This window comes from Denticeps clupeoides, chromosome 4, assembly GCF_900700375.1.
Source record: "Denticeps clupeoides chromosome 4, fDenClu1.1, whole genome shotgun sequence".
In the NCBI taxonomy this organism is placed as follows: Eukaryota; Metazoa; Chordata; class Actinopteri; order Clupeiformes; family Denticipitidae; genus Denticeps; species Denticeps clupeoides.
Genome location: NC_041710.1, coordinates 29412251 through 29429232, shown reverse-complemented (window position 1 = coordinate 29429232; position 16982 = coordinate 29412251). Strand labels below are relative to the sequence as shown.

Here is a 16982-nt window from a genome sequence, read left to right as displayed (position 1 = left end):
ACTCACTGTCTGATATTAAATCATACAAAACCCTTTCAGTTTTAGGCCTGTTAAGATTCCCAAAATTATTTCTATTTGGTAAATGTGAAAATATCAAAATGTGAGAGAATTTTTATTACTTTTTTCAAAGTCAAAAGTTTACATACATTTGCATACGTTTACTCAGCAAGGAAAAACGCCATTACTCCAGAAGTGACGAAAAATACACACTTTGCAAATACACACAAGGACAAAGACCCTCATTTCTGGAGACATGTCCTGTGGTCTGACGAAACAAAAATTCAACTGTTTGGCCATAATGACCGTTGTCACATTTGGAGGAAAAGGGGGGAACCTTCAAGCCTGAGAACACCATCCCAACCATGAAGTACGGAGGTGGCAGCATCATGTTGTGGGTTTTTTTGCTGCAGGAGGGACTGGCGCACTTCACAGAACAGATGGCATCATGAAGAAAGAACAGTATGTTGAAATATTAAAGCAGTATCTCATGACATCATCCAGGAAGTTGAAGCTTGGGCGCAAATGGGTCTTCCAAATGGACAATGACCCTAAGCCTACTGCAAAATTGGTTACAGAGTGGCTTAAGGGCAACAAAGTCCATATTTTGGAGTGGCCATCACAATTCTACCAAATACTAAGAAAATGTATGAAAACTTTTGACTTTGAAGAAAGTAATAAAAAAATCTCTCGCACATAATATTTTGACATTTAGCAAATAGAAATTATTTTGGGCCAAAGACTGAAAGGGTTTTGTATGATTTAATATCAGACAGTAAGAGAAAAATGTTCTGTCTTTTTATACAGTGTATGTAAACTTTTGTATTCAACTGTATGTATTCACCCCCTTTGCAATCATCCTTGTCTCCCTTCTTTTTCTCCCTTCCTTGTCACATAATTAGCAAAATTACCAAATCCGCCAGGGTACCACTGAGGTTCCACTGAGCAAAGCACGGTCCCCACACACTGCTCCCCCGGGCGCCTGTCATGGCTGCCCACTGTTGTGCTGTGCTGTTTCAATTCAATTTCATTAGATAAGAGTCTAAACGAAAATGCTATATTGCAATATACAGTGGGTCAAAAACATTATTTGGCAGCCACCGAAGTTGTCTCACTTACAAAGATGAGAGGGTTCTGTAATTTTCATCATAGGTACTTCAACTGACAGGAAATCACATTGTAAGGTGTTTAAAGAATTTATTTGTGTAATGGTGCAGAAAATAAGTATTTGGTCATTAGCAAGATCACCTCAATTCTTTGTAATGTAACCTTGGTTGCCAATGACAGAGGTCAAAGGCTTCCTGTAGGTCTTCACCGGGTACGCGCTTCCATGCAGATCTTCTCAAGGCTGTCACTGGGCACAGATTCTCTATTGGATTGAGCTGTGGAGACTGGCTAGGCCACTCCAGAACCTTGTAATGCTTTTTACGAAGCCACTCCTTTGTTGCCCAGACAGTGTGTTCGGGATCATTGTCAATGCTCTCAGTGAAGGTGGAATACATTTATATCTCTATACACATTAAATTATTAAAATATTATAATATTAAAAGGGTTTACAAGACAGAACTAAATATTTAATTTGCAATTTCATGGTAACATTTTGTTATTGCTGCCTTGTTTTTCTACAGTAAAGCGTCATGGAGTTAAACAAAAACTCATGATACATGGCCCCATTCATCCTTTTCTTAATGAATCAGTGTTCCTGTCAGCAGCCCCAAAGCATCATGGTTCTACCCCCATGCTTCACATTGAGTATGGTGATCTTGGGATGCAACAGAACATGAATTCTGTATTGGTCTCATCTGACCACATGACATTCTCCCAATCTTCTTCTGGATCATCTAGATGGTCTCTGGCAAACCTTAGACTGGCCTGGACATGAGCCGATTTAGGCAGGGGGACGTTTCGAGCGCTGCAGGTATCTTAATCCATGATGACGTGATGTGTTACAAAACCTGCACAGTCAGTGGCTGCCCAACTGTTTAAATATATATGGTGCAAACCCATTACTCCTTTATGTCATTATACTCTGATTATTCATTATTATACATAGGCTAGTGATCTACTGATGGCAACCTTATTGCCTGATTTGTACAAAACAGTTACATAAAAGTGACATTGATCATTTATGGTCAGTGCAACCGTTTTATTGCTTTGTTTTGTATTGTCACCTTGTGACATACAGTTTACCTTGGTTACTGGCATTGAGGCTCGAGTAGCAACTCCCAGCATGAACCGACTCATGACTTGCAGCCTGACACCCCTGCCTGCATGAATAATATTGTGTTTTACTGACTGCCTGCCCTTTATCGCTCTCACCCAACCCACCTGCCTTTCTGCCTGAGGCCTGGGCGGTGCCTACACCTTTAAACACCAGCTGTGCAGGCTACTGACACCTATGTGCCGAAAGATAATATAATAATAAATATAAATTCCCATAAGGGAACGTAGAGGGACAGTTTTTATGAGAATTATGAGCTGCTGAGAAATGCCGGATTCAACTGGCTGGCTAGACTGCTTCCCTGGGGTCAGTTTAATGGAAATTCATCAATACGTTCGTCAACTTTGTGCAGTAAGCTGTGTGTTAAAGGGATGTGAGGCATGTTGCAAAAAAAAGAACTAAGGTTTAACTAAGGTTTCTGGCTATGTTTTCCATTTTAAAATAGACAAACCTGTCAATTCTATATAATTCAAATCTGAATATTTATAACTGATGATCATTACAAATCTTGATTATGTAAGAGAACAGCCTCTTTTTTTCATTTCACATTTTAGAGGGATGCACACATTTGGTTCATTTCAATAAAATGGTGAAAGGACGCCACCTACTGGAAATGTAAGACCATTACTTATAAGAATGCGCGTTACCTTGTTATTTAGACGGTGGAATTCGTTTATATCTCTGTACACATCAAATTATTAAAATATTATAATATTATAAGGCAGAACTAAATATTTACTGTTTCAAATTCATAATTTGCAATTTCGTGTTATTGTTGCCTTGTTTTTCTACAGTAAAGCGTCATGGAGTTAGAATAAAATAAATACATTTAAAAATACCCGTACTGGCCGGCTGGTGGTGCTATGTGACATGTCTACTCAGCTAAGCATGCAGGAATTTGTAAACTCGTTTGCTTTATTGCTTTACCTTCTAATTTAAAGTACAATCTTCTGCTGAAGGCCTAAAAAAACAAACGTAAAGTTGTAAGGTCTTCGCAGATACGTTTGAAGCCCACAGCTTTTCTTGCCAAACCACCAAGAGTGGTTTTATTATAGTAATTTAACTATAAAAACTTAATTTCAACAAATGTGATTCAATATTAGTATTGTGACTAAAAGGGGGCCTCGCAAACGTTTTGCCCAGGGGCCCACACAACCCATAATCCATCCCTGGGTACAACATGCAGTGAAATGCATCCTGAACCACTCCGTTTATGCTTTGCATTGTTAAGAATAAAATGATCAAAAATAAGCAAAACAGAACAATACAATGGGGGGAATAAATGAGGAGTAATACTAACAAAAAAAGGGAAAGTTCAGCAAGCTAAAATGCAAGCAAATGTTCAAGCAGGACATAAGACACAGACAGACATCACTGGGCAGTGTTTATGGATACACACTGACACAGTACGAAGCAGATGTAATGTTAAGTACAGTACAAAGTACTGTAGTGCGTTTAAGCGCATTGTGCGTTGATTGTGCAATAACCGCTGTAGCAGGTAACGATGAAATGAACAGACAACATTGAACATTCAGGTGGTCGGGGTATGAGATGTGGTGACATGTCCTGGTTCATCATTCTAATGGCCTGAGTCTCCCAGTCCTTGCCATGTTGCTTGCAGATGTTGAAACAGGCTGTTGTTGGGATGTGTTATGTCCTTAATCATTTTGATGGCCTGGGTCCTGCATCTCTTGATGTAAATGTCCTGCATTCCACAGCATGGATCAGTACCTGTAGGGCTTTTTGTGGGCTTTTTTCATGATCCTAGAAAGTCTTTAGGATGTCTGGAGACACCCTCAACATAAACTGTCTCAGGTGGTACAGGCACTGTTTTGCCCTTTTGGTCTGAACCTGGATGTATTCAGACCACGTCAGGTCTGTGGACACCCAGGGATTCCTCCACTGGAGTCCACTGGTACAGTGAACGTGCATTGTAATCTAAGATCAGGGTTCACCTATCCAATACCAGAGAGGAGAATATTTGTTGGCAGCGCAGTGTATACATACAGGGAGGTAAATGTTCTGATGTGCTGATTGTGTATGATTTCCCACTAATAAAGAAACAATGCTATAATTTGAACAGTGAGAGACAGAACGATGCATATCAAAATAGTTCTAAATTAATTTGTATTTCCATGAATGAAATAAGTATTTGATCAAAATACAAAACACGCTTTAGTACTTTGTAGCAAACCTTTGTTGGCAAGAGGTCTGACATTTCTTGTAGTTGGCTGCAGGGTGGTAGTAGCCTAGTGGGTAACATATTCGCCTATGAACCAGAAGACCCGGGTTCAAATCCCACTTTTCTAAGGTTTTATGGACTGATGAAATGAGAGTGAGTCTTGATGGGCCAGATGGATGGGCCCGTGGCTGGATTGGTAAAGGGCAGAGAGCTCCAGTCCGACAAGGTGGAGGTGGAGTACTGGTTTGGGCTGGTATCATCAAAGATGAGCTTGTGGGGCCTTTTCGGGTTGAGGATGGAGTCAAGCTCAACTCCCAGTCCCACTGCCAGTTTCTGGAAGACACCTTCAAGCAGTGGTACAGGAAGAAGTCTGCATCCTTCAAGAAAAACATGATTTTCATGCAGGACAATGCTCCATTACACGTGTCCAAGTACTCCACAGCGTGGCTGGCAAGAAAGGGTATAAAAGAAGAAAAACTAATGACATGGCCTCCTTGTTCACCTGATCTGAACCCCATTGAGAACCTGTGGTCCATCATCAAATGTGAGATTTACAAGGAGGGAAAACAGTACACCTCTCTGAACAGTGTCTGGGAGGCTGTGGTTGCTGCTGCACGCAATGTTGATGGTGAACAGATCAAAACACTGACAGAATCCATGGATGGCAGGCTTTTGAGTGTCCTTGCAAAGAAAGGTGGCTATATTGGTCGCTGATTTGTTTTTGTTTTGTTTTTGAATGTCAGAAATGTATATTTGTGAATGTGGAGATGTTATATTGGTTTCAATGGTAAAAATATATAATTGAAATGGGTATATATTTGTTTTTTGTTAAGTTGCCTAATAATTATGCACAGTAATAGTCACCTGCACACACAGATAAACCCCTAAAATAGCTAAAAATAAAAACAAACTAAAAACTACTTCCAAAAACATTCAGCTTTGATATTAATGAGTTTTTTGGGTTCATTGAGAACATGGTTATTGTTCAATAATAAAATTATTCCTCAAAAATTCAACTTGCCTAATAATTCTGCACTCCCTGTATAAGCGCAGGGTCCTCATTGTGCCTGCTCGAAAAAGAAGGGTGGCAGCAGACATGTTTAGCAGCAGCAGACACTGAGCGAGAGATCAGGGCTCGGAGAGCAGAAAAAGCTGCTATTTCCGAGAGAACGAATGAATAAAATGCACGTTAATATGAATGATAGCAGACACCTTTGAGCACAGAATCAATTTTTATTTGCTCGCATGAAATTCTCTGTGTACAGAATATCGCAAATATAACACCATTGTCATGGCCTTCACCTGTCCAGTGGCCACCAGGGGATGCTGGTACCACTCCAACCCTAGCGCCGCTCCAGGAACCCATGAGGAAGACAGTAAACACCATAAAATGGCAGAATAAACAAACACAAGTTGCAAACGCATACTCATTAAATTAAATGTGCTGTGAGCAATTTTATGATTTATATCCATTTATATGACTTATATATTTTATCTCCAGCTGACTGCCTTTGACCCCGACCTGTCATGATCTGGTCCAGAAGGGTTATGTTCGAGTTTCATGTTCGTTGTGTGTAATGATCATGTTCACCTGTGTCTGTTCGTGTGTGTTCACCATTGGGTCGTTGTTACAGGTGACATGTTCACTATTACTGGATGTCTCTCCTGACCTGTTCATCACGGATTAACCCCCTGTTTCTTGACGTCGTGCGAATGCGTCCTTCTTCCTCGTCATGTCTTATCATCGTCTCAGATCACCTGCCTCGCCATGCCGAATGGCCGTGACATGACCTTGCTTTTGGATATCTACCTGTTTGTGTTTGACCCAGATGAACTTTGACCCCTGTGCTCTCCACGCCTTTTCCTGCCCCATGGACAATCCTCTCTCTCCCGGTACAAATGACCACTTTTTGACAGTTCCGTTCCCCATGGATGGTTCCAGCCCCATAAATGGTTCCGGAATTTGCGCCCCAGGTCTTACCTCCTAATGGCCATACTCTAAGAACTCTTTGTGAGCCAATACTTTGTTGCCATGGCTCTATATTTTGGATCATTAGAACCCAAGAAACATTTTCAATGACTTGGCTGAGGAAAGGAGATTAGTAGTGTTGTTGTACTCAACTAAATTTATGACGAAATGTCTTCGTCAATTAACATTTTCTGATGTGACGGAAATGAGATAATGCAGGTCATGTGACAATAACTATAACAATATATCATGAAATATTGTTAATAAAAACTCAAATAAATATGGTTTACAAAACTATAACTATACAAAAATATCTCTTCTGTTTTGTTGATAAAAATGAGACGAGATGTTATTTCCTCTCATTTAATCGTGTTATTATATCATGGTTTCTGTTTCCTGTATCTCCCATCTGGTTGCACATATTACATCACTTCTGCAATAAGTAGTGTCAGTACCCAATCAGTACCATTTGCCCGATCGGTTCCACACATGTGCATGCAAGTGCACTCTGAAAGCTGCCATTATGCTGCCTGATAGGTACTCATGAACTTTGACCAACTGAAACACTTTATAGAAATTTATATCTGCAAAATTTTGGTATGAAATGCATTGTTGGTTATCCCTCAAGTTCAAATATATCCCGCAGTTCGATTCTTTTCATATAATTTTTTACGTAGTTAAATTGCATCCATCCATCTCTGACATGATAAATATGGTAATTATATTAGGTAAATCTCATATAAGCTGTTGCAAGTGGAGAAACAATAAACCATCTTTCTCTTGGTTAATTAATGACTTCCTTATTAATAACAGTACTTCCTTTCATTTGCACAACTGAAATTCTGTATATCTGTATGAAGGCTGCATGATAACATAATTGTTCTGTATTTGCTGTACCTTATAGATGTGCCTTTTTTCATTTGCTCTTGATCTGTTTTTTTTTAGTTTTACTTTGAAGTTTATTCTTGCCCCCTCCTTTTTCTTTTTATTAAAGATAATTTTCTCTACGAGGAAACTGTATTGTATACTGTACTGTATTTATTTATTTGTCATAGATATATACACTAGATAACGCTCACTTTCAGCCATTCAGCATGCTTCAATAGTGCTGCCATATTTGGATGGGGTTCCAAGCTTAACTACGCTTCGGTGATGGTACACGTGAATATGCTGGACTTTTGTGCCATGTATGGCTGTAATAACAAAGGATCGAGGCATAACATTTCAGAAGTCTTGTATGTTACAATACTAGTTTTTCAACAAATAACGTTATTCATGTTACAGACCAGTCTTCCCTCCCCAACTTCATAGGAAAGGCCAGAGGTGGAAAGTATCCAATTACATTTACTCACGTTACTGTAATTGAATAGTTTTTGTAAGTAATTTATACTTTTTTAAAGTTACATTTTTTAAAGAAAAATGTATTTTTACTCAAGTACATTTTGACCTAAGTATTTTACTTTGCTACGTTGTAAAAAGAGTCATGCAGAATGTGGCAGAATGGAGTGTGGTTATCACTTGGGATGGTTTTAATTTCACATGACCAGAAATGTCCCATGTTTAGGGGTAGGTTAGGGATAACATTACCTGAGTAATTGGAGGAAACACAGGCCTGTATGAGGGTGCGGCAGTTGGCAAGAGTTCTTTTTTTCAACCATTAAGAGGGGGAAGCTCAGGATAAAATTAAGTAGTGTCCTGTGCAGGCGGATCCAGTTAAAATTATTATTGTGAAATAATAGAGAATGTAAAACAGCATGGGCCTAGTGGCATGTTAAATGCTGATACTTTACTATTGGATCAATTTGTGGAACATGTCCTCACTAATGAGGACATTGTTTGAAACAATTTGTGCATAGAGAGCCAACTGCAACATTCCTGGAAGTCAGAGGGGAGGTGTTCCATCGGGAACAAGAGGGGTCCTACGGTAGTATGAGACACCCAAGTTGTTCTGCGTCAATAGTAATTGGGATCCATAATGGAGTCCAAAGGCATATAAAAGTATTGTTGAAAAGACAGCAAAAACAGGTAAACTTGATTACACAGAGCGTGGCTGCACTTCAGCTGTCTTCCCCTCACAGCTGTTCCCCGCGTCAGGGCTCTGTGATTTGTCGCCACAGTCATTACGTGTGTCTTCACAAACTGGTAGACAACTTACTACCACCTCGCCCCCTAGCACCCACCAACTAGCACCCACCAAGCTACAGAGTCATAGCTTGGGGGGGTAATTGGTGGCTCCAACATTAATAATAACCTTGTGTCACCTTGCTAGGGGATTCAAGTATCATGTTTAATTGATACAGCGTGAATGGTGTCTACGATTACCAAAAGTGTCCTTCGTTAGCATTATGAAATATGGGACCATGAGCGGTTACAGTCATGTCATTAGTTGTGGTTAAGGGCAGCTAATGGGTTGTCTATACCTTATTCAGGGTATGTGGAAGTGGAGGTTGAGTTTGAAACCACATTGTTCAGTGTGGGTCTTGGTAGTTAAAGATCCTCCAGGGGGTTTATCCTCTAATGTCCCTGGTATTTTGGGCATGAATGTAATACACCGGTGTTACCAGGAGCTGTTTGGACAGCATGGAGAAGCTTTGTGTGATTCCTCGTCATGTTGTTAGTCTACCAGCTGGTGTTACTGAAATCCCTTTGCCCACAGTGTTGTCTTAACAAGTGGAGTCCGCTTAAAGGAGCAGGATAAAGCTCCAGATCTGTCCACCTTGTCCCCGTAGGAACAGGTTCAAGTATGTGCTCTGTTTGAGAGGTATAGGTCAGTGTTCTCAGTTTGGGAGGGCGATCTGGGGTACTAACTTAATTTCTCAAAATATTCCTTTAGTGTATTCCAGACCAGGCAACCCTACTGTTGTATTCCTTCATCAGAATATGAAGCGTTGAAAGAGCATATCAATCATACTAATCGTTCTTGTAAAAAAAGAAGGATGGGAGTTTCCATACAGTACAGGCCAACATTTTGGACACACCTTCTCATGCATTGTGTTTTCTTTATTTTTATGACCATTTACGTTGGTAGATTCTCACTGAAGGCATCAAAACTATGAATGAACACATGTGGAGTTATGTACTTAACAAAAAGTGGAGACCTGGCCTCCACAGTCACCGGACCTGAACCCAATCCAGATGGTTTGGGGTGAGCTGGACCGCAGGGAACTTTGGGAACTCCTTCAAGACTGTTGGAAAACCATTTCAGGTGACGACCTCTTGAAGGTCATCGAGAGAATGCCATGAGTGTGCAAATCAGTAATCAGAGCAAAGAAACTAGAATATAAAACATGTTTTCAGTTATTTCGCACCCCATTGAGGGGTGAGTCTACATGTACGAAAATTAACGAAGACACCCAAAACACAAATTTTCTGACACAGATATGGCAGTGTTTTGGGTTTTGCATCATTCCGCTACCTCTGCATTGTGATTTTATATTGCAGTATGAAGCAGCTACCAGTAGCGCACTTCATTGGAAACTCCATCTAGCAGCAAGGTGCATGCAAAAGGTGATTTTGGTGACTTACTTTATTTTTCTTGTTTTTTTTATAAATTGCCATTCATTTATTGAAAGTGTATTTCATAAAAACATGATTTTATTTTTTTATTCCTTGTTTGGATTGTTTAAATACAGTCAGTTGGTTGATGTGCAGACTCCGGAAGATGGTTGAAATATGCAGTTGAGCCATTAGGTGATGGGCAGGAATCCACCATGCGACCATAAATCACTCCCCTATTCACACCTGTGGCCCATTTACAGTCACCAATGTGCACGTCTTTGGGTCATGGGAGAAAGCCACGGGGAGAGCCTACAGACTTCAAATTCAAACTCATTACCTTGGAGGTGTGAGTCCACATTGCTTGTCCCTGTGCCACCCGGTGGCCCAATTGAACCCATCACATGCTAAGGTACACCTTGCTAGTACCTGGTTAGAACCATTTTTTTTATTTTCAGAACTGCCTCAATTCTGCCGTATCAACAAGGTCATGATCCGAACCTTACCTGACACTGCAGGCCAGGAGTTCCTGGTTCTTCATGTTGGTTGTCAGTCTAAACTCCTTGATTGACATTACCTGTAGTGTGTTATAAAGGTTTCTGTGTGTTTCTGTTCCATGTTTGTGCATGATCTCTGTTACCTGTACTTGTACCTTGTGTGATTAAACCCATGTGTGTTTCCCTTGAGTTGAGTGTTTGTGTCCTTCCTGCCCTGCACGCCATTGTGACAGAATGCACGAACCAATCCCTGGGTGCAGTAGACTTGTCCCAGCAGATGAACGTCTGGTTTTCCCAACGCTTCAGTGGACCTCGCCAGTTCCCCTGCCCAGGCCGGGTTGTGCCATTGTTTTAAAATCCATGCCGGGTGAGGAGGATGGAGGTACGGATGCATGGCATTCCAAGGCGGGATTCCGGCGCTCATCAGAATCCATGGGAGGTTGAGCATTCCTGCATCCTTGTGTGTTTCCCTTGAGTCGAGCATTTGCATCCTTCCTTCCCTGTTGTGACAGAAACATTAATCAGAGATTTTGTTCCACGATGCAAATGTCCCATTCCAACACATCCCAAAGTTGCTCTACTTAATGATTGAGATCTGGTGACTGTGGAGGCCACTGGAGTACAGTGAACTCACTGTCAAGTTCAGGAAACCAGTTTTGAGATGAGCTGAGCTTTGTGACTAGGTGAATTATCTTGATGGAAGTAGCCTTCATAAGATGGGTGCACTGTGGTGTTAAAGGGTCGGACATGGTCAGCGACAACAATCAGATAGACTGTAGCATCAGATTGCCCAAAATGTCCATTTTTTGGACCAGTCTCTGTAATCCCTACATATGTTTGCACGTGGAAAGTAAATCAGCAGTTTCTGAAATATTCAGACCTGGCCATCTGGCACCAACAACCATGCCTTGTTCGAAGTCCCTTAAACCCACATTTTGTCCCATTTTGATGCTCAGTTTGAACTGCAGCAACCACATCTAGATGTCTAAACGCATTGTGCTGCTGCCATGTGATTTGGCAGATGAGATATTTGTGGTAATAAACAATTCTAATAAAGCGTTCCCATTAGTGTATAATCCTTAACATCCTAGTTGCTTTTACAAAAAAAAAAAATTTTACTTATTACTCATGTTTATAAGAGCAAGTGTAAAAACTCATCGGGGCACACGCTGCATCCAGACTGATTCAGGCACAGTAATCCTGAAGCCGGAGCTAACACTGGGCCAGCCGTGTCTCTGTGGGAATGTCTTCCAAGCAAACAGTACACAGTCTTATCAGAGCTCCAGTATCGCTTTCTTTAGGAACTTGTCCTTGACCGTATTGCTTTAATGATAATCTTATTTTGATACCATTAATGAAATTGGAAACATTACTATTTTAAAATCTAATCATATCCTTCAAGATATGCACTATGAAACGTTGTTTTTGATTATTTATTTTCTGTGCTGTCATATTTGCTTGACTGGTCTGTTGAATTCTTGCATGTACTACATGCACATTACGACAAACATTTTAATAAAGACTGAAATTATGATTTGTGTCTGCAAATACTTCATCTCAGTAACTGGTTTTGGGCATATTGTGCATCTGAACATCCACTGTGGTTTATCTGAGGTTCCAAGGCCAAACGAATGCCCTGTTGTGGAAGTGTTAATTATTAAAGCTAATGTGGTTGGCCTTCAGGTTTCCTCTTATCTGTTTAAAGTTAACTCGGCTCAGCCAGCAACGTCACATTTGCAGAGTATGAGGCTGTGCTCTGATAAGGTCTGTGCTAGAGATGGATGATGCTCTGTCAGTAGGATCGACTGGATGCTGGGTTGCTTTGAATAAACCAGAGCAATCAAATTTTATTGAAAATGCATTTACTGCAAATAAATATGGCGAAATAAAATTCCACTGAAATACTTAAATAATAATGCTTCCAGGTATCAGCACTACATGGAATGGACATTTGGAATGGATGTAAAATAAGTCTTTTTCTCAAATCAATTCACTGACTAATTAATCTGTAAACTGCACAGCGACCTGACAAACATACAAATATAAAATGCCTCATAGACATAACAAACATTTCATGTAAAGGTAAAAAAAACAAGGACAGAGTAATACAGAGGCTCAGTGGTAGACTGTGGGCTGAGTAGGTCAGTCATTTTTGATGGACTCAAGACAGTTTTAGAGTGATAAATCCTTCAAATGTCCATTGTAGGGCAGCAGGCAGGTAAACAATAGCGAGATTCCAGAATAAGCAATAGTACATTGCAAAGCCCTCATAAGATATGATTTAACTTTTTTTCACCCATACGGTTTTGAGTCACTGAATTTCTGCAACACCATAATTAGAAACCCTCAATAACCTTTTATCCAGCAGTGACCCTTGACAGAGCCAGTGGATTTAGGTTACTGCCGTATAAACCCAGAGGAATTTCTGCCAGGTGTCAGGATCTGGGTCAATAATTCATAATTTTGTTTCAATTGCACAATTTCAATTGCACAATAAAAAAAAAGATTGCCTTAGAAAGTTCTTTTGCGGAGAAATGTACCTTGCTTAACTGCACAAACCCAGTAGCAAAACCATTCATGAGATAAATTGATCGAAAGTATTATAGTGATATAAATATATTTTTTACCACTGGAGCGAGTGTGGAAATGCATCCTAATCACCCAAATCTAAGTGAATGACTGCTGTAGCGGGCGAGGAAGTGAAACGTGTTTCAAGAACAAAGGTTGTAAATTAAACAAAGAGATGAGTTGCGAGGAGAGAAATGAATAGCTATAAATCTTTGCTACAGCCTCATTTCATTAGCTCTCATACCTCACGTTCATCTTTATAGTCACACTAGGTTCTAATTGCAGCGCTTTTTGACTAAATGTGTTTTCAACGGTGTTCCCTTCAGAAAGAGTGTGAAGTAAACCTGGCCAGACAAATTATGGATGTGCCTTTGTGTTTCCCTCCCAGCAAAAAAGAAGTCACACAATCCAAAGACCTTGAGAAGGTTTCCCAACTCAACACCGCAATCAAAGTACAGTCTACTGAGCCACAGGTAGAGGTGTCCATGGACTCCGTTCAAGGCCACACACACACACACACACACACACACATGCACATCTGCGCACTGATTTCGTAGAAGCATCTGGAGTTGCGTCACAGGTTGCTGTTTGAACAGAGTATAAAACCAGAGGGAGTTTGGTGGAACACCTCAGTGCATCCTACAGGGTTATCATCCCTCCTCTTTTTTTGCTCAGATCTTTTTCTCCAAGTCGTGCAGAAATGATGAGCATAGCTTTCATTTGGGCCGTCGTGGTCGGATTCTGCTGCTGCCTGTGGCTGGTTCTGGGGATTCGTCGTAGGTAAATACAATCTTGCATGGACCCACATTTATTCTTTTGTATATTTGTGAAATACAATATTCCTTAATAAAATGCTGTACTTATTTTTCTTGATTTCTGACGCAAATATTATGAGTATTTTGAAGTGCATGAAAACAAAATAAATTGAAACTTGAAATTTCAATGTCTTTTTCCCTGTCTTTTTGCACACTGTGAATCCCTAAGGCTTCACAATCTCATCTCTCTGTGTACTCATATTATGACATGACAATAACATCACTTTGACTTTGAAATTTGAAAAAAAAAAATCTGTCTGTCAAATTCCACACAATGCAAACCCTGCGTGACATATTAGCCAGTCTGGACTTGATCGGTCACTGTTGTGAATTGCAGACAGCCCGGGGAGCCCCCGGTGGAGAATGGATGGATCCCGTACCTCGGCTGTGCCCTGCAGTTTGGCTCCAACCCCCTGGAGTTCCTGCGCAGCCGGCAGAGGAAGTACGGCCACATCTTTACCTGTAAGATCGCCGGGGACTACGTGCACTTCCTCTGTGACCCCTTTTCCTACCACTCAGTCATAAGACAGGGGAGGCATTTGGACTGGAAAAAATTCCATTTTGCTACCTCTGTCAAGGTATGTTATTAATGTCGAGGGCCTCAACATGAAGCACATGCATGTTTCTTGCTTGAAAACCATGTAATAAAACCTGTTGACAGATGGGATAACTGTGGTGGACGAGCATCTTCAGCATATCAGAGAACTTTTTACTTAATTTTTGTTTCCCAAAAGGCTTTTGGTCACCAGAGCATGGACCCCAGCCATGGATACACAACAGAAAATCTCCACCAGACCTTCCTAAAGACCCTTCAGGGGGAGGCGCTCACTTCACTCATCGATAACATGATGGAGAACCTGCAGGGTGTCATGCTGCAGTCCGACACACTCAAGGTCTCTTCTGACTGGGAGGTCGACGGCATCTTCGCCTTCTGCTACAAGGTCATGTTTCAGTCTGGTTACCTGACCCTTTTTGGCAAGGAGCTGGGGAAAGGTGACAAGATGCAGGCCCGCCAGGAGGCCCAGAAAGCCCTGGTGCTGAGCGCCTTGGAGAACTTCAAAGAGTTTGACAAGATCTTCCCGGCTCTGGTGGCCGGACTCCCCATCCACGTGTTCAAGAGTGGCCACAGCGCCCGCGAGAACCTCACCAAGTCAATGCTGCACGAGAACCTCAGCAAGCGCGAGAACATGTCTGACCTGATCTCTCTGCGAATGCTGCTCAACGACACGCTGTCCACCTTCAACGACACCAGCAAGGCTCGTACTCATGTAGCTCTTCTCTGGGCCTCTCAAGCCAACACCCTACCTGCCACCTTTTGGACCCTATTCTACATGATCAGGTATGGTCTTACCTCAGCGCACAGTAGTTAAATTGACATTGCTATCAGAACGTTCATTGGGAACTGCTGATAATGGCCCGGCTTTATCGCAATGATGATAAGGACCAACAGTATGTCACTACACACCCGGAATGACATAACCTGACAGTATTTGGTTGCTAGGCAGTAGCCTACATCATGCACTACTTGTTGGAGTCAGAAATAAACCCGTTTAACATGGCAACGTGCCTTGTTTCTACTTCTCCGCAGGAGCCCAGACGCTATCAGAGCAGCACGTGAGGAGGTGCAAGCAATCCTGGAAAGTTCCAACCAGAAAGCAGATCCCAAAAAACCCTGCCTGATACTGACAAGGGAGCAGCTGGACAACATGACCGTGTTGGGTAAGAGGTGCTCTCAGTTCGCCACATTACAATGATCGCAAGGTTCAAAGCAATGCGAGTCTCAGCTCTGTGTTGATGCCTTGCAGACAGCATCATCAAGGAGGCCATGCGTCTGTCCAGTGCATCCCTCAATGTGAGGGTGGCCAAAGAGGACTTTCTGCTCCACCTGGACAACAAAGAGTCTTACGTCATCCGAAAGGATGATGTCATTGCCCTGTACCCACAGCTGCTTCATTTTGACCCTGAAATCTACGAGGACCCTCTGGTAAGTGACGATTTGTAGCATTGAACGTTGGCGTCAGGGGTTTTCATCTTAACTGGTTTTGCCATCTTCACAGACATTCAAATATGACAGATACCTTGACGAAAACGGACAGGAAAAGAACGTGTTCTACAGAGAAGGCCGCAAGCTGCGCTACTACTACATGCCTTTTGGCTCCGGCGTGACAAAGTGTCCTGGACGTTTCTTTGCTGTGCACGAGATCAAGCAGTTCCTCACCCTGCTGCTGTGCTACTTTGACATGGAGCTGGTAGAGTCTGACCTGAAAGCACCTCCACTGGACCAGTCCCGAGCCGGCTTGGGCATCCTGCAGCCTACATATGACGTTGACTTTAAATACAAGCTCAAGGCTCAGTAAGGGAAAAAGGGCATAGAAAAAATTATCTGAATTGTACATAATTTGTATATACTTGTAAACAAACTTAGTTTTGTATTTTTTTGGATCACTTTTGAAATTATTCAAATGTGTGGTGCTGAACGAATAGATGTTTTTGAGTTCATATAATGTACTCACTATACTAACTTCATCAGTAATATTTATACTAGCATTGGAGAATCCACATGTCAATTTTTTTTGCCTTTATGTCAGTTAATGTAACGAAAAACTGTTCAGCAAACTTCCTGAGAACCTTTACAAAGAGTCTTTGCTTGGTTTGTCACTGTTTTTAAAATATCCATCTTTGTTCATACTAAAATGAATATGCATGAAAAATTATACTGCATGTTTGTGCAAACTGCACACTTTGGAAGGTTATACTTTCTGTATTATTGCCTAATAAAATAGTTTGGAAAAGAAAACATGTTGTTTTCATCCCTTTATTGTTCACACATTTCACAAAGGTTCTGTTTAAAGGCTTAAATAAACTCATCTGCTGCCAGAGGCATTTCTATGATTTCTATGAATTATCCAGGGGTTGAAGTCAGGAATGTCTTACATAACTACAGTAAATTATGCTTTACATTTCAGAATGCATTCTGTCAGCATTACTCTATATACCTAGATTCCACTCCCAGACAAGGAAGAATATTACTGCTGACTGAGAACCATCTGCTGATTATGTGACCGAGGGCTCCGCTCTATTGTTGCTTGTACATAATTTGTATTTACTTGGAAAAAAACTTGGTTTTGTATTTTTTATTATCCCTTTCCAAATAATTCAAATGTGTTGTGCTGAACGAATAGATATTTTTGAGTTCATATAATGTACTCACTATACTAACTTCATCAGTAATATTTAT

General features: G+C 41.1%; 1 protein-coding gene across 1 annotated transcript; it reads left to right on the top strand.

Moving 5' to 3' along the window:
- Positions 1 to 13629: 13629 nt before the first annotated feature.
- Positions 13630 to 16101, top strand: LOC114788861 (cholesterol 7-alpha-monooxygenase-like). The gene is made up of 6 exons (XM_028977790.1): positions 13630 to 13709; positions 14082 to 14322; positions 14479 to 15083; positions 15333 to 15463; positions 15550 to 15728; positions 15802 to 16101. Exons 1-6 carry the CDS (start codon positions 13630 to 13632, stop codon positions 16099 to 16101), a joined length of 1536 nt encoding a protein of 511 aa, XP_028833623.1.
- The last annotated feature ends 881 nt before the right edge of the window (positions 16102 to 16982 follow it).

Bases quoted from the DNA above. Each gene is read 5' to 3' on its own strand.
- LOC114788861 (XM_028977790.1), top strand. From the start codon at position 13,630: ATGATGAGCATAGCTTTCATTTGGGCCGTCGTGGTCGGATTCTGCTGC. The intron at 14,323-14,478 runs GTATGTTATTAA...GTTTCCCAAAAG, and splicing joins ATTTTGCTACCTCTGTCAAG to GCTTTTGGTCACCAGAGCAT. The intron at 15,084-15,332 runs GTATGGTCTTAC...ACTTCTCCGCAG, and splicing joins ACCCTATTCTACATGATCAG to GAGCCCAGACGCTATCAGAG.